General features: G+C 43.3%; 1 protein-coding gene across 3 annotated transcripts in view; it reads right to left on the bottom strand.

The window, feature by feature from the left end:
* ARG2 (arginase 2) overlaps positions 1-25,855 on the bottom strand; it is a 300,598-nt gene extending 274,743 nt beyond the window's left edge. For all 3 annotated transcript variants that reach the window (XM_082275611.1, XM_082275610.1, XM_082275612.1), the window contains exon 1: positions 25,621-25,855. In XM_082275611.1, coding sequence (XP_082131737.1) covers positions 25,621-25,740 — 120 coding nt within the window. In that variant the 5' untranslated portion in view covers positions 25,741-25,855. The remainder of the gene's footprint in view (positions 1-25,620) is intronic.
* Positions 25,856-26,552: the final 697 nt, after the last annotated feature.

The following is a 26,552-nucleotide window of genomic DNA, read 5'->3' as shown; positions in this document are numbered from 1 at the left end:
ACCTCTTTGCGAACGTTTATAACGTGTTGGGCTTTTCTCTCTGAAAATAGACTGAAGGGTGCTTTCTTTAATAAAAAAAAAAAAGGATAATATATATATATATATATATATATATATATATATATATATATATATATATATATACATACACAGTGCATTGCAAAAGTATTCGGCCCCCTTGAACTTTTCGAACTTTTGCCACATTTCAGGCTTCAAACATAAAGATATTAAACTGTAATTTTTTGTGAAGAATCAACAACAAGTGGGACACAATCATGAAGTGGAACGAAATTTATTGGATATTTCAAACTTTTTTAACAAATAAAAAACTGAAAAATTGGGCGTGCAAAATTATTCAGCCCCCTTAAGTTAATACTTTGTAGCGCCACCTTTTGCTGCGATTACAGCTGTAAGTCGCTTGGGGTATGTCTCTATCAGTTTTGCCCATTAAGAGACTGAAATCTTTGCCCATTCCTCCTTGCAAAACAGCTCGAGCTCAGTGAGGTTGGATGGAGAGCGTTTCTGAACAGCAGTTTTCAGTTATTTCCGCAGATTCTCGATTGGATTCAGGTCTGGACTTTAACTTGGCGCCATTCTAACACCTGGATATGTTTTTTTGTGAACCATTCCATTGTAGATTTTGCTTTATGTTTTGGATCATTGTCTTGTTGGGAGACAAATCTCCGTCCCAGTCTCAGGTCTTTTGCAGACTCCATCAGGTTTTCTTCCAGAATGGTCCTGTATTTGGCTCCATCCATCTTCCCATCAATTTTAACCATCTTCCCTGTCCCTGCTGAAGAAAAGCAGGCCCAAACCATGATGCTGCCACCACCATGTTTGACAGTGGGGATGGTGTGTTCAGGGTGATAAGCTGTGTTGCTTTTACGCCAAACATAATGTTTTGCATTGTTGCCAAAAAGTTCGATTTTGGTTTCACCTGACCAGAGCACCTTCTTCCACATGTTTGGTGTGTCTCCCAGGTGGCTTGTGGAAAACTTTAAACAAAACTTTTTATGGATATCTTTAAGAAATGGCTTTCTTCTTGCCACTCCATAAAGGCCAGATTTGTGCAGTATACGACTGATTGTTGTCCTATGGACAGAGTCTCCCACCTCAGCTGTAGATCTCTGCAGTTCATCCAGAGTGATCATGGGCCTCTTGGCTGAATCTCTGATCAGTCTTCTCCTTGTATGAGCTGAAAGTTTAGAGGGACGGCCAGGTCTTCGTAGATTTGCAGTGGTCTGATACTCCTTCCATTTCAATATTATCGCTTGCACAGTGCTATTTGGGATGTTTAAAGCTTGGGAAATCTTTTTGTACCCAAATCCGACTTTAAACTTCTCCACAACAGTATCTCGAACCTGCCTGGTGTGTTCCTTGTTCTTCATGATGCTCTCTGCGCTTTAAACGGACCTCTGAGACTATCACAGTGCAGGTGCATTTATACGGAGACTTGATTACACACAGGTGGATTCTATTTATCATCATTAGTCATTTAGGTCAACATTGGATCATTCAGAGATCCTCACTGAACTCTGGAGAGAGTTTGCTGCACTGAAAGTAAAGGGGATCAATAATTTGGCACGCCCAATTTTTCTGTTTTTTATTTGTTAACAAAGTTTGAAATATCCAATACATTTCGTTCCACCTCATGATTGTGTCCCACTTGTTGTTGATTCTTCACAAAAAATTACAGTTTTATATCTTTATGTTTGAAGCCTGAAATGTGGCAAAAGGTTGAAAAGTTCAAGGGGACCGAATACTTTCACAATGCACTGTATATATATATATATACAGTATATATATATATATATATATATATTTATATATATATATATATATATATATATATATATATATATATACACATATACAAACATACATACATACAAACACAAAAAATAAAAAACCTCTCCATATAAATCATCAGTGCAAGAAGTAGGCCAAGTCCACAAAAGGAGTCCTGTAACCGTAGAGGACATCAGGGGTACCATCTGCAGAAAGCTAATAACAGATAGCAGTATGCAGAAAGTCAAACTAACCCAGGCAGAGCAGCGGAAAGACAAGCTGGAGCTACTAAAATCTTGCAGCCGCTGGCGAGCCAGCAAGGATGTCAGTGAGGCTTCGGGTACTAGAGAAAGCCGCCCCTTTGAATACCGGTGCCCCGCAAATCAGCGGCCAGCATCCTAGCGGTAACCAGGCAACCCGATGAGTCAGCTGCATAGCCCTGCCTTAACCAATCCGAGGATGTCACATCACCCGCCCAAGCAGAATCTCCGTCACAGGCTGGACACGAGTCGGGCCATGCCGTGGGACTACAAGCTCCAGCCAGGTTAGTAACTCCAGAGATCCGCATACTCCAAAGCAAGAGAGCTTACCTTCATTATATGAAGCAGCATTTTATACTGCCCAACGATCTTTTGCCTTTTCTCTTTCCAATGCAGTAGTTTATACAGCTCAAAGGAACCCACCTCTCCAGGAGATTTATAGCCTTCAGGGGGGGGGGGGGGGGGTCTTCTGACTTGGTAGAGGCTGAACCCAAGCAGGATAGAAAGAAGAAAAGAAGAAAGAAAAAAACTTCCAAAAAATATGCCAACTTTCTGTTTTTTTTTTTTTTTTAAAGGCGTCCGGAGCGAGGACAAGAAAAGAACACTGGCTCAGGCAGACAGCGTCTCTTTATAGGCTAGAAAAAGGTTTTCCTGGAGGGGTCAGAGAGGGCGGAGCTGACCCATGGTAGGCTGACATGGGGAGGTCCCCAGACTCCCCATTCTATGCGAGAAAACATTATTGTGATTGTTGAAAATGTTGTGCTGTATTCTACCTTGTTACACATGTGGTGCTATAAACGCACCTGGTCATTGCACATGTACTCCGCTTTTAAACATATGATTGATCTTTTTTTTACTGTACTGTGTTTTTTAAATTCCTAAAACCATAATAAGTATAAATAAAATAAAAAAAATATATTGGGGCTTACCAATCCCTAGATGTGGTGGCTGCATTTTTTGTCTTTTTTTAGGCTTTTTCCCTTTATATCACCTGGTGATCCAGCCAGTAACACACTTCCTGTCTTAACCCCCATACACACTAGTCCAATGCCGGTTGACATTTGGCCCATGTGTATGTCAGCTTCTCTGTGTATTTTGGAAGAAAAGCATGGCATCTCTTCTCTCAGGTGTGCTGGTCATACATTGCAGCTAGTTGTCAACCATGCCCTGAGGGATCCCCAGATCAGCAAGACACTGAGGGCTGCAAAGTGCCTTGTGGAACATTTTAAAAAAAAGTGAGCTGACCACTACAAAGCTTAAAGCAAAGCAACAACAAATGGGTACCCCTGATCATGCACTAATAAATGTTGTACCAGTAAGATGGAACAGTACTTTACACATGATCAGCCGCCTGCTTGAACAGAGGTGGCCTGTGACTGCAACACTTTCCAATCCTGATGTCACACCATGATCAGTTGAGCTTACTTGAGGAAGTGGAACAAGTCCTGAGGCCTTTTGAGTGTGCTACTGTTTTCTTGAGTGGAGAGTCCTATGTGACTGGTTCCGCTCTACCTCCTTTGGTAAAAGGCCTCCAGAAATCCATACAGAGCACAGTTTGCGAGACAGCAGCAGTCAAGGCTTTCCAAAGTGTTGCTGCACAGGAGATGACCTCAAGATGGGAGCGGGAAACTAAATTCAGAAATGACGGTGGAGAAAATATATGTCTTATTGCAGCAGTCCTGGACCCCAGATTCCGCAAATTAAAATTCCTGGCAGCAGAGGACAGTTTAAAAGTTCACCTCAAGGTCCAAGCTCTTGTTCTTGAAGAGAAAAGAAGATATGAGGACAAGCAAACACATCAACGTCAATGTGAGGAACAGGTTCAGTCAGCCAGTGCAGACATGAAATTTTCAGAGAAGAGGCAAGTGTCTATGTTGGACACTTTGCTCGGTTCAGATTCAGATGACCACAGTAATGGTGAGGATGACACTGGTCACATCCAAGATCAATAAATTCACAGTGAAGTTGTGAGGAATGAGATACACATGTACTTTAGTGAGCAGGACATTCCAAAGGAAGAAAATCCACTGAAATGGTGGAAGGAAAATGAAGGGAGGTTTCCCATCTTGGCCATGCTGGCAAAGAGTTACTTGTCTGTGCCTGCAACATCAACCCCATCTGAAAGGCTTTTCTCAGTTTCTGGCAACATTGTGACTAAAAAAAGAGCAAGTCTAACTCCAGAGCATGTAGATATGCTAACCTTTCTCCATTGCAATGCTATATATTAGTAACACAGGCCCCCAACCTGTTGCTCTGTTGGGCTGTATTAATGTTGGACTTCTTCTTCTAAAATACAAGATGGCTGCCTTCAGATACTTTTGAGCAGTGCTTTTGTTGGACTTGGCTCCTTTAAGTCCCCGTTCACACTGGGGCGACCTGGTCGCCTGACAGGTCGCCGTAGGTCACCTTCCATAGAGAAGCTGCGGACCCATTCTAATAGGAGCCACACAAGTCGCTCCGACTTAGAAAAAGGGTCCGGAGCTTCTTTGGGGCGACCCGGAGCGACCTGCATAGACTTCAATGTTATGAAGTCCGTGCCGGCCGCTCCGAGGTCGCGGTGCGAGCAGCGCGCTGCGACCTATGAGGTCGCCCCGGCAAGTAGCATCGCCCCAGTGTGAACGGGGCCTAAAACTATGTTACCTTTTAGGTATGTTTTACATTTACATCATAGTGTTGTTGTTGACCAGTATTTTTGTGGTGTGTTGCTTGTAATCAACACTTTAGGGCATCAGGTATGAATAATTATGCCATATAAATTCTGCCTAACACTTTGCAAAAGATGCATTCTGAAGGCATTATGTGGTTTAAAGTAGTAAGGTTACTACTTTAACCACATAATGCCCTTAGAATACATATTTTGCAAAGGGTTAGGCAGAATTTATATGGCATAATTATTCATACCTGATGCCCTAAAGTGTTGATTACAAGCAACACACCACAAAAATACTGGTCAACAACAACACTATGTATATGTAAATGAAAATGTGAAACATACCTAAAAGGTAACATAGTTTTAAAGGAGTCAAGTCCAACAAAAGCAAGCACTGCTGCTCAACACTGTGCAAGTGTGCAAAAATAATGGCCAATACAGCAAAAGATTACCTGAAGGCAGAGAGCTGACTTGTAGTTTAAAGAAGTAAAAGTGTTAGGCAGATATGGCATTTTCATGCCTGATGCTCTAAAGTGTTTATTTTTTGGCACTTTATGTATATGTCTTTCTTGTATTTTTGCACACACAGTGCTGAGCAGTGCTTTTTTTGAGTTTATGGCATTTTGAATGCTTCTGGTTCTGAATTAATGGCATTATTCGTGCCTGATGCTAAAGTGTTGTTTACATTTTATTTTTGCCACTTCATTTTTGTATACTGTAAAAACTTCAACCACATTGAAGTATTTTTTGGAAAAAATGTAATAAAAGTTGAAATATTATATTAGAACTTATACTTATCTTTTTTTGTAAAGTTATTCAAAGGATTAATTGGCTAATCAAAAAAAAAAAACACTAGATTAAGCAAAAAAAAATAAAATAAAAATAATCGTTAGAGTAGTCAACTAATCGGAAAAAACATCGCTAGATTAGTCGACAGACAAAATAATCGTTAGTTGCAGCCCTATTGAGTATAGTGCCTCAATGTCCACTGTCACGTGGAGGGCACCCGGAGGGACATGATTCCCCTCCATGTGTCTTAAGAAATCAGATGTGTCCTTGATATATGAAGGTAAACGAAGTACGTGAGGTAATAAAAATGAATCCACGTATCTGCTGGCATTCCCAGTCAAGGATCCAATCCTGGATACTATGGGTCTCCCTGGAGGGTCCCTTAGGTTTTTTGTGAACCTTAGGTAAACAGTAAAATGTAAGCAATTTTGGGTATTTATTATTCAAGAAATCAAATGTTTCTTTATTGATCAGACTATCCAAAAATGCCCCTACTACTAAGGAATGAAATTCACTGACATACAGTATGTATCAACCAAGGTCTCTGTGATAGGGTGGTACCATTCACCATTGTTTAATACATTGTGGCACATCAATTGATAGTGTTGGTGTGTCATTATCACAATGTTACCACCCTTATCAGATGGTTTAATTACAATTTGCGTGTTATTCTGTAGTTCCATTATAGCCAGTTTTTGTTCGTGGGACAAGTTCGTTGATATTGGATGTCAATCATCACTCTTTAAATCATTGGTTACTTGTTGTACAAATGTCCATATATTTGGACATGTGGTGAGATCTGGAAAATTACGTGATTTGGGTTTGAAGATTTTAGATACCTGCTGTTGAATTTGAGGAGGAGGAGACAGAGGGCCTGCAAAACCCAGGACACCAGTGGGTTCCAAAGGGCCCTCAGTGTTCCCCTCATCATACAGCAACACTAAATCTCACAGAGCTCTAAACTCTGCCATTGAAAAGTGTTTAATTTGTACAGCTAGTTCTCAACCTGTTTTTGTCTACGTTCCTCATCATAGATGTATCTAAATGTAAGATTGCAAGCAAAAATCTGTACATCTTTAATTGTTTCCAGGATATCAATGGGCTGGGTGGGACAAAAGCCCAACCCCAATCTAAGGACTGACGTTTGTGCAGGAGTGAGTTGAAAATGTGTCGGGTTAATTATATTAAAGTCGGTATTGTTGTGGCATTGCCTGGATGGGGGGTCTGGAGAACATAGTTGTCCAGACTGCCCTGTTTCTTTTGTTGTTTGTGTTGGGGGTGTTTTGGTCAAATGTGAAGTTGTAGCAGTCCCTCTCTGACTAAGTATGTTTTGTAAGATCGGAGTGAGACTATTTGCTGGTGTCATGTCTGAGCGTGCCACTGATTCAGATAATTTCTCGGTTGGATGGATATTTGTACAACAAGTAACCATTGATTTAAGCAGTCATGTCCAAAGTCCGGCCCGCGGGCCAGTTGCGGCCCGTCCTTCAGTTTTATACGGCCCCCTGAGCTGTATGGGGAATGTAGTGCCTACCGCCGCCGCCACCGTTCTGCATTGTTCTTCAGAAAAGGGTGGACCCGGGGCGCAAAGCAGTGCGCCCTAAACCCACCAATTGTGTGACAATAGCGAATGAATATTCACTATTGTCACACGGATCCGCCACCTGATCCTCCTCCTGGCCAATCAGGAAGCGGGTCCGAGACCCGTTTCCTGATTAGCCGAAAGGCGAACAATTGCCATTGGCCAAGGAGGAGGAGGACTCGGGAGACGTGGAGGATTGAGGAGAAGCCGCCGCTGCATCAGGCATTTAAGGGGGCATGCTATGGTCACTTTACATTTAAGGGGGCACGCTGTGGGCACTCTGCATTTAAGGGGGCACGCTGTGGGCACTCTACTTTTAAGGGGGCAAGCTGTGGGCACTCTACATTTAAGGGGGCACGCTGTGGGCACTCTGCATTGATGGGGGCACGCTGTGGGCACTCTGCATTTAAGGGGGCATGCTGTGGTCACACTGCATTTAAGGGGGCACGCTGTGGGCACACTGCATTGATGGGGGCATGCTTTGGTTACACTGCATTTAAGGGGGCACGCTGTGGGTACTCTGCATTGAAAGGGGGCACACTTTGGTCAGTCTGCATTGAAAGGGGGCACGCTGTGGTCAGTCTGCATTGAAAGGGGGCACGCTGTGGTCAGTCTGCATTTAAGGGGGCAAGCTGTGGTCAGTCTGCATTTAAGGGGGTACGCTGTGGGCACTCTGCATTTAAGGGGGCCCGCTGTGGGCACTCTGCATTTAAGGGGGCATGCTGTGGGCACTCTGAATTTAAGGGGGCATGCTGTGGGCACTCTGCATTTAAGGGGGCACGCTGTGGGCAATCTGCATTTAAGGGGGCATGCTGTGGGCACTCTGCATTTAAGAGGGCACGCTGTGGGCACTCTGCATTTAAGGGGTACGCTGTGGGCACTCTGCATTTAAGGGGGAAAGCTGTGGGCACTCTGCATTTAAGGGGGCATGCTGTGGTCACTCTGGCGAGGGCGTGTTTAGGAGTGGAGCAGGGTAGGGTTTGGTTGGGGCAACAAGTGGCTAGTAGCTCATGACTTGAAATTTTGAGCCCTGAATATATATATATATATATATATATATGTGTGTGTGTGTATGTATGTGTGTGTGTGTATGGATGGATATATGTATGTATATGTATATGTGTGTGTGTTTAATTTTAATGGTTCAAATGTCAGGCAAAATGGTCGGCCCTCACGCATGTTCACTTCATCAAATCTGGCCCTCTTTAAAAAAAGTTTGGACACCACTGATTTAAAGAGTAATGATTGGCATCCAATATCAACGAACTTGTCCCACGAACAAAAACTGGCTATGATGGAACTACAGAATAGCACACAAATTGTAATTAAACCATCTGATAAGGGTGGTAACATTGTGATAATGACACACCAACACTATCAATTGATGTGCCACAATGTATTAAACAATGGTGAATGGTACCACCCTATCACAGAGACCTTGGTTGATACATATGTCAGTGAATTTCGTTCCTTAGTAGTAGGTGCATTTTTGGATGGTCTGATCAATAAAGATACATTTGTTTTCTTGAATAATAAATACCCGAGATTGCCTACCTTTTACTGTTTACCTAAGGTTCAAAAAACCTTAGGAACCCTCCAGGGAAACCCATGGTATGCGGGATTGGATCCTTGACTGAGAATGCCAGCACATATGTGGATTAATTTTTATTACCTCACGTACTTAGTTTACCTTCATATATCAAGGACATATCCGATTTCTTAAGACATATGGAGGGGATTCAAATCCCTCCGGGCACCCTCCTCATGACAGTGGACATTGAGGCACTATACTCAAGTATCCCACACCAGTGGGATACTAAGATAACAAGATAACTAAGATAACAAGACAGACACACATGGTCTTTGATGACTTTTGTCACGAAATTACTCCATTTCATCCTAACTAGGAACTACTTTGTCTTTTCAGAGCAGACGTATCTCCAAGCCCAGGGGGTGGCTATGGGCACTTGCTGCGCACCATCCTATGCCAATTTATACCTTGGTGGTTGGGAAAGAGTATTATTCTCTGATGAGTCAATGGAGAAGTGGCTATCACACATTTTATGTTGGTACAGATTTATTGATGAACTGTTCATAATTTGGATGGGTACTCCAAAGCAAGATCTACATGAATTCTTGATAAGCTTGAATAATAATGATTTCAATCTCAAATTTACCCAATCCATCCATCATCAGAGATTGTCTTTCCTGGACCTCGATGTGAGTATCCAGGGGGATGGCACTGTGGCTACCAATCTATACAGGAAGCCAAGTGCTAATAACACCATACTTTGTGCAGCAAGTGCCCATCCCGCCTCCTTGGGGAGGAGTATACCTTATGCTTAATACCTTAGATTGCAGAGGAATTGTTCCTCAGAGGCTGATTATAAGGCCCAGGCAGATAATCTACAGCAATGCGTCCTTGAGCGCGGCTACTCTCGATCCATACTTAGGAAAGCATTTAATAGAGCTAAGAACCAATCTAGGACTACATTATTATACCAGACATCAGCTAAACATTTTACATAGGTAAAACAATTCGACAATTCAGTCAGAGGATTGGGGATCATTTATATTATGCAGGGGGTGGTAAGATCTTAACCACGGTTATGAGACATATCGGATTGTACCATAAATGTGACAATTCAGTTTTGTCATTTTTGTGCTTGAAGTGATTCCTCTGGATCCACGGGGAGGTGATTGGGATAGGCGTATCCTCCAGAGGGAAACCTTCTGGATTGAGCGCCTTAATGCCACCACCCCCCCTGGGATTAATGAAGTGCTCACATATAAATATTTCCTATAAATAGAATTGAGATTTTTTCCTCTGATCTGTGTCTAGTTTGGACCTTGTGGATCAACTTTGTGTTCAACTACACTGGCCCTCCACAGGATACTCTGTCTATTTCTGTTCCTAGAGACCTTATATGGACCTTTTTCTGTTCTTCTCATTGATATTGATATTTTTGGTAATTTCTGTTTGCTTTTGAGAGACATTTTTGGTTTTATGCCAATTGGGGCTGCACCTGTTGTCCCTACTGTCCATGGCGGACAGAAGAGTAAGTTTGATTACAACACAAGTACATATATTGTTTCTTATATAAATTTAATAAAACCTTTTTAAATATCATTTTTTCCTACAATGACAATGCATTATGCAATTGCTTTCTGACATGACCTCCTTTATTTGCCCGCTGCCTCCAATGCCCCTGCATACTAACTCCTTGTAGGGTATGTTTTAAATATCTTATAGGCTTTATGCCCTTGAAAAATCTTTCTATATAGAGGGTGAACATATCAACATATTATTTATCTTTTTTAGGATTATGCCCTTCAGTGACTGACCGTTGTTGGTCTTAATAAACACAGGACAGAAATAAAGTATTACAATTTCCCTATGGGCTGTTGTTCCATTCGGGAAGACTTTGACAACTAATCTAGTCCCAGTGAAATAGGGTATGTTCAATTGTTTTATTATATTATAGTATTTCTTCCTCATTTTTTATTCTACTCATATATCTACTTTCCCCAACTGCTGGTGAGCCGGATATGGGTGCTTCCACATCCACCTGGGGGGACAATTTTTGGCTTTCTTTGGTTACCCTAATTTCCAACTTGGTGGTGGTGGCACTGCATGATGAGTATTGTTGACACCGAATCGTTTTTTATCACACATAGAATGTTGTTGTAAAAAATCTTTATTGTTATTATTATTATAACATATTTTCTAAAAGAAAAGAAAAGGAGGCGCAAACACCTAGTGCATTACCCGTGGTACTGTTAAAATTGGTTTAATAAAAATGCTGAATGCATACTCACAAACATGAAGAATGAAAATCGTATTGCAAATTCCCGTCACCCATGTGTTGGACCATGTCCTGGAAATTGCGACCGCTAACGCGTTTCGGGAGTCAAGCTCCCTTCCTCAGAGCCTGGGGCTCTGAGGAAGGGAGCTTGACTCCCGAAACGCGTTAGCGGTCGCAATTTCCAGGACATGGTCCAACACATGGGTGACGGGAATTTGCAATACGATTTTCATTCTTCATGTTTGTGAGTATGCATTCAGCATTTTTATTAAACCAATTTTAACAGTACCACGGGTAATGCACTAGGTGTTTGCGCCTCCTTTTCTTTTCTTTTATGCATCCGTTTGGAGTTCCCTGCCTGAGGAGAGCAGCACGCCAGTCTTCCCCTTCGGAGTGAGCGCTTGGCTGATTATTTGTTTGGATAACATATTTTCTATTCACTCCAGTTAAAACTTCTAAAACTTCTTAAGAAGCGGCATATTGCCGCGAAACATGTAAAGTATGGATGGGCTTGTGCTCGGCAGATATAGATATATGCCTACCAGGACCAGAAAGTATGGATACACTGCCCAGCCAGCCGTGAAACCCATTTAGCATGTTGTAACCAATACTTGGTGAATAGTTAGCAATCTTATGTACTACGAATTTTTCTGTGATTTGTGCTATATTTTTTCTATGAATACATTTTAATGAATTGTTTTGCGTAATCAATAAACTCGATTTTATTATAATTAGTATATATATGTACACTTTTTTGATCTGCTCCAATATCATCGGATATGGTACCACTAAAAGTCCCAAAAAGTCTCTCTAGTGTTTTTCCCATATCTGCCCCTTCCCATTCCATATCCTTTCAGGATTTGGAGGAGCTGAGGCGGTTTGTGTAATACACAATGCTGTTTTTCTATTCATGTTAACCCAGATTCAGATACCCCAAAAACCTTTATTCAATTACAGCCATACATACATTTATAACATTTTTGTAAATATTTTATCATATCTTTTCATGTGATGACACTGAAGAAATGACACTTTGCTACAATGTAAAGTATATCAGTGTAAATTTGCTGACCCCTCAAAATAACTCAACACACAGCCAATAATGTCTAAACCGCTGGCAACAAAAGTGAGTACACCCCTAAGTGAAAATGTCCAAATTGGGCCCAATTAGCCATTTTCCCTCCCCAATGTCATGTGACTCGCTAGTGTTACAATGTCTCAGGCATAAATGGGGAGCAGGTGTGTTAAATTTGGTGTTATTGCTCTCACTCTCTTATACTGGTCACTGGAGGATCTGAAAAAAAGAATTGTTGCTCTACATAAAGATGGCCTAGGCTATAAGAAGATTGCCAAGACCCTGAAACTGAGCTGCAGCATGGTGGCCAAGGCCATACAGCTGTTTAACAGGACAGGTTCCACTCAGAACAGGCCTCACAGTGGTCGACCAAAGAAGTTGAGTGCACGTACTTAGTGTTATATTCAGAGGTTGTCTTTGTGAAATAGACGTATGAGTGCTGCCAGCATTGCTGCAGAGGTTGAAGGGGTGGGAGGTCAGCCTGTCAGTGCTCAGACCATATGCCGCACACTGCATCAAATTGGTCTGCATGGCTGTCATTCCTCTTCTAAAGATGATGCACAAGAAAGCCTGCAAATAGTTTGCTGAAGACAAGCAGACTAAGGTCATGGATTACTGGAACCATGTCCTGTGGTCTGATGAGACCAAGATAAACTTATTTGGTTCAGATGGTGTCAAACGTGTGTGACGGCAACCAGGTGAGGAGTACAAAGACAAGTGTGTGTTTGCCTAAAGTCAAGCATGGTGGTGAGAGTGTCATGGTCTGGGGCTGCATGAGTGCTTCCGACACTGGGGAGCTACGGTTCATTAAGGGAACCATGAATGCCAACATGTACTGTGACACACTGAAGCAGAGCATGATCCCCTCCCTTCAGAGACTAGGCTGCAGGGCAGTATTTCAACATGATAACAACTCCCAACACACCTCCAAGACAATCACTGCTTTGCTAAAGAAGCTGAGGGTAAAGGTGATGGACTGGATGTCTCCAGACCTAAACCCTATTGACAGGGTCGGCGCTAGACTATTTTGAGCCCTAGGCAAAACCAGTTGCTTGCACCCCCCCCCCCTTAATAATATAAATAAAGGGCATCTTTAATAATATAGCTGCAACATCTGATCGGCAAAAATGTCAACTATTGTCAATGATTCTCATTATCGATTAGTTGTTGCATTTCATTGCATTTAGCAACCGCGTGTCTACAGTATATGATACCAGATTTGCAGTGCTGATTACAGAAGTCCAATACCTGTTACAAATTGTTACAAGGTGACACTTTCCTCCATCTCACAGTGACTACATGTTATTCAGCTAACAAGATGAGTAAATATTGAATACTGTGGAATGCCAAATGCAGTGTGATACACCTACATAACATTGATACATATGCGTGAATATGTGCAACAGAAATGCCTGAAATTACGTCCAGAAATGCTGATGCTCAAAAGAGGCCTTAGGCTGAAACCACAATGTCTGTGTGTTTTCTGAACGTGTCTGTCTATACCAACTTTGCCGGATTTTCATTTATAGTGGTTTTTAGAGGAAGAATTGGCCATGTTAATTCCTAAAACTTAATGCCCCGTACACACGTGCAGATTATCTGAAGACTTTTGTCTTCAGATTTACCTTTTCTATGTAGTGCAAGGGCCTGCCGGATTGCATACAAATTGAAAGTGTTTAGGTTTGACCTCATATTATATGGTTTTGGTAAGTCTGCAGACAAAAGTCTTCAGATAATCTGCACGTGTGCACGGGGCATAAGCCTTCCATGTACTGAAAATAATTTATATTCCTTACATAAATATACAAAAATGGAGACAAAATTAAATACAAATATATTTTTGCCGCTGTCCACATCGCCTACGAAGCACAGTCTTTAACATAAAGTTTCAAAGTTGGTCAGGTTGAAAATAGAGACACAAGTCCATCTAGTTCCACCATTAGACAAAAATAAGCATATAGAAAACCTCTATACAGGGGAGGACTGGGCCAGGGGGCAGGGGGGCAATAGCCCCCCCGGGCCACTCTGATGCCCCATAAAAAAGGCTGCACTGCTTCTGCCACAGACATGCCCAAAGGATTCCTGGTAAGGAGAAATAGAAAGTCTCTTCCACCGACCTACTGAGTGTGGGTTGAAGACAAGGACAGAGCGCAGGCCTCCCACTCCCCCCCCCCCCCACCAGCATGAATGGTGTCTGAGCAGAGACTGGTTCCATGCCCCACTGGAGACTCTTCTCCCCTGGGCAGCCCCGACCAAGCTGTCTCAGCTCCCCCCAAACCACCTTCTGCTGGCCAGGTCAGGAACCCAGATTCAGCTGGTAAGTAGAGAGTATCTGGAGCAGGGCTTCAGCTTAGAATGAGGGTCAGGAGGACGACAGGAAGAGGGAGAGTGGGAGGGGGCTGAGTCGCTGCACCATGGACCTCTGGTTTGTACTTTCCCCCTGGGCCCAAAGTTGCCAGTCTGCCCCTGCCTCTATATATACAATCCTTTGCCCACAATTAGTGCAGAGGAAGGCAAAAAAAACCCTAAATGAAGCATGACCCAATTTGCTCCAGCAGGGGGGAAAAAATCCTTCCTTATCCCCCAGGAGGCATTTGGATATTCATCAACTACTCCTGGTGTTATTGCCTATAAGTGTTCACATGCACTTATATTTTATGCATTTAGAAATGTATTCAGCCCATAACTAAGTGCCGGTTCACACTACTCCGACTTGTCAGGAGACTTGGTCGCCTGACAAGTCGTGCTCCATTCTGTGCTATGGGAACCGTTCTAATAGGAGCGACTCAAGTCGCTCCGAATTAAAAAAAGGTTCCTGCACTACTTTTGTCCGAAGTCGGAGCGACTTGCATTGACTTTCATTATGTGAAGTCAGTGCAAGCCGCGCCGAAGTCGCGGTGCACGGCGACTTGTTTAAGTCGCCCCGAAATCGTGTCGCCATAGTGTGAACCGACTCTTATTCTTGAGGGAGTCTATTCCACCATTAGACAAAAATAAACAAATAGAAAACCTCTATATATACAATTCTTTGCCCACAGTTGGTCCAAAGAAAGGCAAAAAAAAAAAAAAAACCCCAAAGAAGCATGACCCAATTTGCTCCAGCAGGGGGGGGAAATCCTTCCTAATCCCTTAGGAGGCATTTGGATATTCATCAACTACTCCTGGTTTTATTGCCTATAAATGTTCACATGCACTTTCAGTATATTTTGTGCATTTAGAAATGTATTCAGCTCTTTTTCTAAACCAATCTACTGAGCTGGCCATAACTAATTTTTGAGGGAGTCTATTCCACATTTTCACAACTCCTACTGCGAAGAAACCTTTTCATACGTGCATGTTACATTTCTTTTCCTCCAGATGTAAAGAGCACCCCATTGTCCTTAGTTGTAACCTGAATAATCCTACACCAAGCTCACTAATAGACCACTTATTTATTTATAAATGGTGATCACATCCCCCCTTAATTGCCTCTTATCGAGAGAAAATATTCAGCTAATCTTCCCTCAGGCTGCATTCACACTTGAGCGTAGCATTTTTGCGCGTTTTGCGCGTTTGCTACGTTCACATCTTGGCGTTGCTATTTACAGGCGTTTTTTAGGCGTTTTCTCAGGCGTTTTTATGGGCGTTTTAAAGGCGTTTTTACAGGCATTTTTATGCAGGCGTTTTTAGGTTGACTAGTAACCAATGGAAAAAAATAAAAACGCTTGTAATCCGCCCAAAAAGAAGCTCATGTACTTTTTTGAGCGTTGGGCGTTTTGCTTAAAACGTCAAAACGCTCAGATGTGAACAGGGGCCATTGAAATGAATAGGATTTGTCTTGTTGGGCGTTTTTTGAGCTGATCTTAGAGCAGAAAAACTCCCCAAAAACGCCCCAAAATGCCTACATGTGAACTTAGCCTTACCGCGATTTTTACCGCGATTTTCAGGTGTTTTTTTCAGGCGTTTTTGGAGGCAGGCATTGACATCTATCAAAAACGCTGGTAATCAGCCCAAAAAGAAGCTCATGTACTTTTTTCAGCTACAGGCATTTTGCTTCAGGCGTTAAAATGCTAAGATGTGAACAGGGGCCATTTAAATGAATGGGGTTTTACTTGTTGGGCGTTTTGGAACATTTTTTTTTTTGCGTTTTTGGAGCTGAAAAACGCTCAAAAACGCCCAGGTGTGAATAGAGCCTTATAGCTGAGCTGTTCTCCAATATACTTTTTGTGAACAGGTGCCCAAAACTGAACCGTATATTCCAGATGAGGTCTTACTAATGCTTTGTACAGGGGAAATTTCAGCAAGGGAAGTTTTCTGCAATACTCTATGGCAAGTGCATTTCTCATCCCATGAATGGTTGCATATGGACCAAAGAAGCTTTTGTCATTGATATAGTGAAGACCGGGATTACAAGACACTGTGCAGACATACAATGTGTCTGTATTCCATAGTCTGTTCAGCCTGATGCAAGATGCAGGCTGTGCTTGAGCAGGGGGTGTGTTCAACAGACAGGCTGTGATTGAGAGGGAATGTGCCAGGGGCAGGCTGTGATTGGTTAGAGGGCATGGTGGCTGAACAAACTACTTAATACTGGAATGCGTGTGTCTGAACAGTGTTCTTTACCTCTGAATGGCCAGCCAAAGGATACAAACTGACAACCCTAACAGAGATTTTGTGCATTGTGTGGTCAGTTTAGAACAAGAAAGCTGACTGGCAGGATCAGCCAGGTACTTAAAGCAGAGTTCCAGCCATTTACTCACCTGTCCAACGGTCCAGCGATGCGGCCGCCGGAAGCCTCGATCCTCTCCCTCGGTGCCGGCATCACTGCTGTGGGCACCCGGCTGTTACAGTTTGCGGCTTCACAGCCGGGTACCCACTGCGCATGCGCGAGTCGCGCTGCGCGCCGTGATTGGCCGGCAATCTTCTGGGACCTCTGACGTGTCCCAGAAGATTGCAGGGAGGGAGGGGGAGAGGAGAACTTCCACTCAGGGCGCCGCGGCGCTCCGAGCGGAAGTGGGAGCGGGTACCTGTCAAAACTAGGTACCCGCTCCCCCCCCCAAAAAATGACATGCCAAATGTGGCATGTCGGGGGGTCAGGACTCCCTAAAGCGGAAGTTCCACTTTTGGGTGGAACTCCGCTTTAACCACTTAAGCCCCAGCCCTATTTCGGACACTTTTTGTTTACAAGTTAAAATCAGTATTTTTTCCTAGAAAACTTCTTAGAACCCCCAAACATTATATATATTTTTTAGCACAGACTCTGGAGAATAAAATGGCGGTCATTGCAATATTTTTTGTCACCCAGTATTTGCGCAGCGGTCTTTAAAGCGCCATTTTTTTTTGAAAAATCACATTTCACTACATTTAAAAAAATGAAACAGTAAAGTTAGCCCATTTTTTTGTATATTCTGAAAGGTGATGTCACGCCGAGTAAATAGATACCCAACATGTTACGGTTTAAAATTGCGCACACCCGTGGGATGGCGACAAACTACGGTCAATAGAGATCTCAATAGGCGACACTTTAAAAATTTTTAACGGTTACCAGTTTAGAGTTAGAGTGTAGCTCTTTTTTTTTTAAATATTGCTCACTCTCTGGCGATCGCGGCGATACCTCAAATGTGTGGTTTGAACAGCGATTTCATTCGCGGCTCGACTTCCATATGCGTTTTCTTTCGTGTGCAAGCTAACGGCGACGGGGGGCGGCTAAAATTTTTTATTTTTTTAACATTATCACAGGTTTTAAAAAAAAAATAAAAATCTGATCACTTTTATTGCTGTCACAAGCAATGTAAACATCCCTTGTGACACCAATATGCAGTGACAGGTACTCTTTATGGAGGGATCGAGGGTCTAAAAGACCCTCCACTACACTTCCATGTATTAAAAATGCCGCAAAAGGCATTTTTGAATACACTGTTTTTTAAAATTTGCCGCCTTTAGCAGCAGAGTAGCCCAGACGTGACGTCATGGACTCCGCCTCCGGGTTACGTCATCGGAGACCCGATCGAAGCCGCTTCCGGCATTGATCGGGACTCCATCCAGCCAGCGGACGTGCCGTCTGGGTGCTCGGATCTCCCGGTGGGACAGGAGACACGGGCAAAGCCGCGGAAGGTGGCGGGAGGGGGGGTCGTTCCCTCCCGCTCGCCGGGGTAACGACCGAGCGGCTCCCGAGCCGCATCGGTCATTACCGCCGGAAAGCCGACCGCCGGCTCTAAACAACAGTAACGGGGTGATGCCTCTAGCTAGAGGTATCATCCCGGTATAACCTCGCAAAGTTACCCGACGTAAATATACGTCACTTTGCGTTAAGTGGTTAAAGTGGTTGTAAACCCACTTAGAAAAAAATCACGCAATCCCCTGGCTTTCATAAAATGAAGTATCCTGTATGTGTGCTGATACCTGATTTAACAATGCCGATCAGCGGTCACGGGACCCGCCAGCTCTCCTCTCTCCCGATCTGAGAGGTACAGCGGGAGGGTCCAGGATTCCCCAGCTGACATCAGTCGGGAGGAGGAGAGAGCCGGCCGGTTACATGACTGCCGAGTGGCGCTATTAAATCAGGTATAGAAGAGCTTTTTTTAAATAAAGCACACATACAGGACACTTAGTATTATGAAAGCCAGGGGGTTGCGTGATTTCTACCTAGTTATTACAGCAGCAGGAGGGGGGGGGGTGTCGGGCCCTGAGCTGACAGGCTGGGAGGGGAGGGAGAGGGGGGACAGAGGAGAGCTGCAGATAGCGGAGTCACGTAAACTGACCACGGTGTCAGGGCTCAGCAGCCATGATATACCGTGGTCAGTTTACAGGGGGGCGGGCAGAAACTGGCAGGATCAGCTAGATTTTTCAGGTGTTACGGGGGCCAAATTACACAGCAGAAGCACTGCGCTGTAGAAAAAACTTTAAAAGAGCAAGATACATTTTTTTTTTTTTTTAGGTTAACAAAAACTTTAAGATGGAAAAAGTACATGAAAATTATAGCAACAATGCTTTATAAAATACGCATATGTGTACATAGAAAAAAAAATATTTAGGGTAACATACACTTTAATCCTAGTCTTATGAATTATATTATAAGGTTTTAGGGCTAATTCACACCGCATGCAGTCCAGTACGTTTTTTTTCTGCATTAAGAACACATAAATAGGAGGGTATATGATTTCCAAAGGCCCGTGAGGTCAGCATCAGTGTGTTCCAGTTCCAGAAAAAAAAGTGGAACACGCTACATTTTTTCTGCACTGAACTGTACTGGAAAGTGGTAAAATGCACCTAAACATGCCAAACACTCACCAGAACACACATGTCCGTATTTAGGGAAAAAAAAAAAAGGGGGGAAAAATGCCCTGAAATGCATGAAAAATGCAACTGAACACATCAAAAACACACATGCAGAAATGCATGTGAAACGGCCCAGTTCACACTTACGCATCACATTCCCAGCACAGGCAGTTCACACTGCTGTATGCGAATCGCTGGGGGTGTTAATTCAAATTAACGACACCCCCAGATCAGTTCACATATCACAGTGCAATCTGACATTCGGACATGAATCGGATCGCATAGGTGTGAGCCATCATGCGATCCGATTCTGCTGCAGACCCAAAAAATGGTCCTGTGCGTGTTTGTGCCGAATCAGATGCGATTCAGTCATACTATGTGTATAGCTGAATTTGCATCGCACAGACATCGCATGTGATTTTCAGAGCAGTGGGCTCCGAATCACATGCGATGTCTGTCATCGCAGATGTGTGAACCGAGCCTAAAGGTTATCAAATAATCTAACCTAATTTTTCTGGAATAAGAATTTCAGAAAATCAGGTTAGATTCACTTGACAACCTTTATACTTTGAGGAGTAAAATATACAAAGTATATTTCCGGCGCCAAATGGAGAAACCAAAGACTTATAAATAAATAATCGAATAAATAAATGTAGTTTGCAGCTGCTATAGTAAAGTGCGAGTGCTCAAATGTGAAGTAATCTGTTTATATATCCTTGCGACTGGTGAGTATCTTTGCGACTGGTGAGTATCCTTGCGACTGGTGAGTATCTTGGCGACTGGTGAGTATCTTGGCGACTGGTGAGTATCTTGACGACTGGTGAGTATCCTGCGACTGGTGAGTATCCTGCGACTGGTGGGTATCTTTGCGACTGGTGAGTATCTTTGCGACTGGTGAGTATCCTTGTGACTGGTGAGTATCTTTGCCACTGGTGAGTATCCTGCGACTGGTGGGTATCTTTGCGACTGGTGAGTATCCTTGCGACTGGTGAGTATCCTTGCGACTGGTGAGTATCCTTGCGACTGGTGAGTATCTTGCGTCTGTTGGATCTTTGCGACTGGTGAGTATCTTAGCGACTGGTTAGTATATTAGCGACTGGTGAGGACCCCAGGTTTAGTACCAGGGGAGAAAGAGGTAGTGTAGGTAAGGAAGAGCAGGTCGTTAATATTATCCCCATAGAGTAGAGGGTAATAATGTCCAACAGGATTGCGGATGCTACTCAGTGCACTTCTTGCTGCATGTATGCGTTCCTTGATGAACCAATCGAGGGCGAATACTGCTGTGCAAGATGTGAGCGACTTGTTGCTCTGGTAGACCAGATCCTGGACCTACAGAACACAGTGGCAACACTGCGTGGCATCAACAACCTGGAAAGGAGCTTGGACATTGCCTATCAGGCGCTGGTAGGGGCCAGCATAGAGGAGGGAGGAACAGAGGAGACGCAAGCAGCAGAGGTACGCAGCTGGGTGACTGTTAGGAAGGGTAGAGGGATGAGTGCCAGGGAGGCCAATCCTGAGTTGGTACACCCTAACAAATTTGCCGAGTTGCAGGTTGAGGGGGATATCAACTCAGGGGTGGCAGAGCTGGAGAACGCGCCCTCCCCCAGCTGCCAGGGGGGGGTCGGCTCCAGGAAGAAGGGGGGCGGTAACTCAGGAAAGGTTAGAAAGGTTGTGGTAGTTGGGGACTCAATTATCAAGAGGACAGAGAGGGCAATCTGTAAAAAAGATCTCGTGAACCGAACAGTTAGTTGTTTACCGGGCGCCCGAGTTCGGCACATCGCAGATCTGGCAGACAGATTGATGTGGGGGGCTGGGGATGACCCAGCGGTCATGGTGCATGTGGGCACTAATGACAAAGTTAAAGGTAGGTGGAGGATCCTTAAGAACGATTTCAGGGACTTAGGTAATAGATTGAGGAAAAGGACCTCCAAGGTGGTTTTCTCTGAAATACTGCCTGTACCTCGAGCCACACAGGAGAGGCATAAGGAGATTAGGGAACTTAACAAGTGGCTAAGGAATTGGTGTAGGAAGGAGGGATTTGGGTTCCTGGAGAACTGGGCTGACTTCTCAGTCGGCTACCGGCTCTTTAGTAAGGATGGGCTGCACCTTAATGGGGACGGTACAGCTCTTTTGGGGAGAAAGATGGCCACCAAGTTGGAGGGGCTTTTAAACTAGGAGACGGGGGGGAGGGCTCAGAAGTAGAGTCAGTCAGGAGGGAGCAGAGGACTGAAGGCAGCTGTAGGGTCAGCAGCGACAGTAGGTCCACAATGTCAATTGGCAGGTCTGTGCGGGAAAATCTCAGACCAAACAGGAATAAACATAACCGCCAATTGCGCTTAACTTCCGTAAAACTAAGAGGGGTATATGCTAATGCCAGGAGCCTAGCTAATAAAATGGATGAGTTGGAAATATTGGTACATGAGGAGGACATAGACCTTGTGGGAATAACAGAGACTTGGTTCGACCCCTCACATGACTGGCTGGCCAATATCCAAGGGAATTCGGTGTACCGGAAGGACAGGGTAGGAAAAAGAGGGGGAGGGGTATGTCTCTATGTCAAGAACAATATAAAGGTGATAGAAAGGAGTGACATTACGGATGGGATGAGCATGGATTTAGAATCGGTGTGGGTAGAACTCCATAGGGAAGGAGAAAAGGGAAAAGTAATTGTGGGGGTTTGCTATAGGCCACCTAACCAAGGGGAGGAGGTAGAGCTGGAATTCTTAGCACTAATGAGTAAAGTGGCAAAATTGGGATCAGTCGTCATATTGGGGGACTTCAATTATCCCGACATTGACTGGGACGAGGGGACTGCACACTCACAGAAGGCCCGCCTATTCACGGAAACCTTACTGGATAATTACATGTCACAGTTGGTGGATTCTCCGACTAGAGAAAATGCAGTCCTGGATCTATTGATCACTAATGACCCAGACCTAATCTCGCAGGTAGGAGTCCAGGACAATCTGGGCTCTAGCGATCACAGGATGATCACATTTAGTATAAATAACAATATAAAAAGGCAAGTGGGGAACATAAGAACCCTAAACTTCAGAAGGGCAAACTTTCCAAAATTGTACTCATTGATGGAAAGGGTAAACTGGGACCAAACCCTGGGATCCCTGACCACAGAGGAAAAATGGGAATGCTTTAGGAACATATTAGGCAAAGGCATCTTGCAGTGCATTCCTATGGGAAATAAATTTAGAATAGACAAAGCCAAACCTGGCTGGCTAAACCGTAGCGTCAAAAAACTTATTAGGGGAAAAAAATTGGCCTTCAAGAAGTATAAATCAGAGGGCACAGTATCGACTTTCGAGCAATACAAGGAGGCAAATAAGAAAAGTAAACAAGAAATCAAGATGGCTAAAATCAACTTTGAGAGACAAATAGCGGAGGATAGTAAAAAAAACCCAAAGAAATTCTTTAAATATATCAACAGCAAAAAAACTAGGGCAGAGCATATTGCACACATAATTAACAATGATGGGAGGATGGTTACAGAGGACACTGAAAAAGCAACCGTGCTGAATGCTTTTTTCTCGTCAGTCTTTACACAGGAAACGGAGGGGTACACTGACCACGACTGTTTGGTTAGTAGTAATACACAGGACTTGCCACTATGGCTAACAGAGGGTGAAATCAGGGAAAGGCTGGATAAACTCAACACAAACAAATCACCAGGCCCGGATGGCGTACATCCGAGAGTACTCAAGGAACTCAGTAAGGTTATATCCAGACCACTGTTCCTGATCTTTGCTGACAGTATTAGGACAGGAGATGTACCAGGGGATTGGAAGAAAGCTAACGTGATTCCGATATTCAAAAAGGGCCAGAGGCATATCCCGGGAAATTATAGGCCTGTCAGTTTGACATCAATAGTATGTAAACTTCTGGAGGGGATGATAAGGGACTATATCGTAGAGTTTGCTAAAGACAACAACATCATCAGCAGTAATCAGCACGGGTTTACAAATGGGCGTTCTTGTCAAACCAATCTATTAACATTCTACGAGGAGGTGAGCTGTGAGCTAGATAGGGGGAGACCAGTGGACGTGGTGTACTTGGATTTCGCTAAGGCGTTTGATACAGTTCCCCACAAGCGCTTAATTTATAAAATAAGATCTGCAGGTATCGACAGCAGGGTTTGCTCTTGGATACAGAATTGGCTTAAAGGGCGTGTCCAAAGAGTGGTAATAAACAGCGCATACTCAGACTGGTCTGAGGTAGTAAGCGGGGTGCCCCAGGGCTCAGTCCTGGGACCAACCTTGTTCAATTTATTCATAAACAACATTGAGGTCGGGATCAGTAGTTCGATATCAGTTTTTGCAGATGACACAAAATTGGCCAGAGCAATAACTGCACAGCATGAAGCAGATATCCTACAGAATGACCTGGACAAAATTACAGAGTGGGCAACGACATGGCAAATGAGGTTTAACGTGGAGAAGTGTAAGGTTTTGCACTTGGGGACTAAAAACATAAAAGCACAATACACGTTAGGAGGGGAACCCTTGGGGGAATCAAAAATGGAGAAGGATCTGGGAGTCTTGGTTGATGATAGATTAGGCAACAGCATGCAATGTCAAGCGGCAGCTGCCAAAGCCAGCAGAATATTAGCATGCATAAAGAAAGGGATGTATTCCAGAGATAAGACTATAATCCTTCCACTTTATAAAACTCTGGTCCGACCGCATCTGGAGTATTCTGTCCAGTTCTGGTCGCCAGTCCTCAGGAGGGATGTGTTGGAGCTGGAGAGAGTCCAGAGAAGGGCAACTAAACTAATTAGGGGATTGGAGGACCTTGACTATGAAGAGCGTCTACAATCGCTCGATTTATTCTCCCTGGAGAAGAGACGTCTGAGGGGGGACATGATAGCAATTTATAAATATCTTAATGGGGATCCCAGCTTAGAAAAAAAGCTGTTCATTCGAAGGGATTGCATGAGGACTCGAGGGCATACAATGCGATTAGAGGAGAAGCGTTTTAACCTCAGGCAACGTGGGGGGTTCTTTACTGTTAGGGCTACAAGATTGTGGAATTCTCTACCACAAGAGGTGGTTTCTGCGGGTAGTATGGTGGCTTTCAAAAGACTCTTAGACTTACATCTCAAGGATCAGAACATTCAGGGGTATGTGAGATGATTACAGCCACACACACCTACACAGGTTGAACTGGATGGACTATTGTCTTTATTCAACCTCACCTACTATGTAACTATGTAAGGATTACCTATAGCGCTTGCTTAAAGCGGAGTTCCAGCCTCACACACTCACCTGTCCAACGGTCCAGCGATGCGGCCGTCCAAAGCCTCGCTCTTCTCCCTCTCTGCTCTGCGGCGCCGGCATCACTGATGTGGGCACCCAGCTGTGACAGTTTGCGGCTTCACAGCCGGGTACGCACTGCGCATGCGCGGTTGCGCTACGCGCCGTGATTGGCCGCAATCTTCTGGGACCTCTGACATGTCCCAGAAGATTGCAGGGAGGGAGGGGGAGAGGAGAACTTTCGCTCAGGGCGCCGCGGCGCTCCGAGTGGAAGTGGGAGCGGGTACCTGTCAAAACTAGGTACCTGCTCCCCCCCCAAAAAAATGACATGCCAAATGTGACATGTCAGGGGGTTAGAACCACCTAAAGCGGAAGTTCCACTTTTGGGTGGAACACCGCTTTAATTTATATCTTACAATATTAAGAAAATGTAAAGTGCGCCTTGGTCTGAGGCAGGTGGTATATAAAAAAATATATGTATAAATGTACTTAAATAAGATTGCAATAATTAATAAATATGATAATAAATATAAATATAATTATGATAAATTAAAAATGGTGCAAGTTCATATATAGTGCAAAAAGTATGAACTTAAAGGAAATCTTATGAGAGTACTTATATACTTTTTGCACTATATATGAACTTGCACCATTTTTAATTTATCATAATTATATTTATATTTATTATCATATTTATTAATGATTGCAATCTTATTTAAGTACATTTATATATATATTTTTATATACCACCTGCATCAGACCACGGGGTTTATACGCAGTTTACATTTTCTTAATATTGTAACGATATAAATTAAGCAAGCGCTATAGGTAATCCTATATAAACAGATTACTTCACATTTGAACCTTTATACTTTGTAACAAAATATAATGGTGACTGTAATACAATACTAGTTCTAGAAACTTTACATTAGGTTTTCTTTTGTGAATATATATATATATATTGAGACATATTTATGCCAATATATTTCTTAATTACAAGCGATTCAAATATGCAATGCTTAGAATTTCATATATAATACCTTTACATCAAATGTATTATAGCCATGAATCTTACTGCTATGCAATATACAATACAAAACTTATTTAAAAATTGAGTTTAATTGAAATCTTTTGTTTCCACTTTCCTACCTGGCCCTTGTAGAACGGAGCCCCAATAACAGTCACAGAGCGAGTGCATTTCTTCCGCAGAAAAATCGAACCAACGCTCTTTTTTACCAACAATGTATAGCAAGACCTAAAAGACATCATCTAAGCAACAGATGACTGCTGTCTGTGCCCGGCGATGGTGCGGTGCTGCTGGATTTCTTTGTTATCTGCTTAACCTGGTTTGATCTGTTCCCAGCAGCATCCCCTATCCAGATAAATGACATGCTAGACCATCCCACAACCAAACGTCAGGACAGAAGCTCCCAGATGACCAATCAGGAAAGCACGATTCGGAGGTGTGTCAGGCACTGCCTGCTCACTCCCTCGAAGCATAGTTCTGGCTTAACATTAGATGCTGAGGGTTCGATATGTTTGTGGGGATATTTTTAGAATATTTTTCTAAAAATTGCAGCATGATTTTGTTTATTCCTTTTCCTGCCAGCCCTTCATTGACATTTTGTACCCCTGGTGGCCAGGCTATGTTTAGTTGTTTTCTGGTGACACAATTAAAAGTCTTATGTACCATTCACTGTTCTTCCAATTCCCCCAAAACGATATATTGTTTAAAAGCAGGCATCTAGAAGACTTCATCTAATCCATCATCTTCCATATTAACCACTTAAGATTTTACCCCCTTCCTGACCAGGGGGTATTTTGCGATTCGGCACTGCGTGACTTTAACGGACAATTGCGCGGTCGTGCGACGCTGTACCTAAACGAAATTGACGTCCTTTTTTTCCCACAAACAGAGCTTTCTTTTGGTGGTATTTGATCACCTGTGCGATTTTTTGATCATGCGCTATAAACAAAAAAAGAGCGTAAATTTTGGAAAAATAACAATATTTTCCACATTTTTTTATATGAAATTCCCAAAAAAATGTAAAAATCAAAATTTTTTAACATTTTCGGCCAAT

The sequence above is a fragment of the Pelophylax lessonae genome, assembly GCF_965119305.1.
Source record: "Pelophylax lessonae genome assembly, chromosome: 13".
In the NCBI taxonomy this organism is placed as follows: domain Eukaryota; kingdom Metazoa; phylum Chordata; class Amphibia; order Anura; family Ranidae; genus Pelophylax; species Pelophylax lessonae.
The sequence above is the reverse complement of the archived record's forward strand: the minus strand, read 5'-3'. Positions and strand labels throughout refer to the sequence as shown.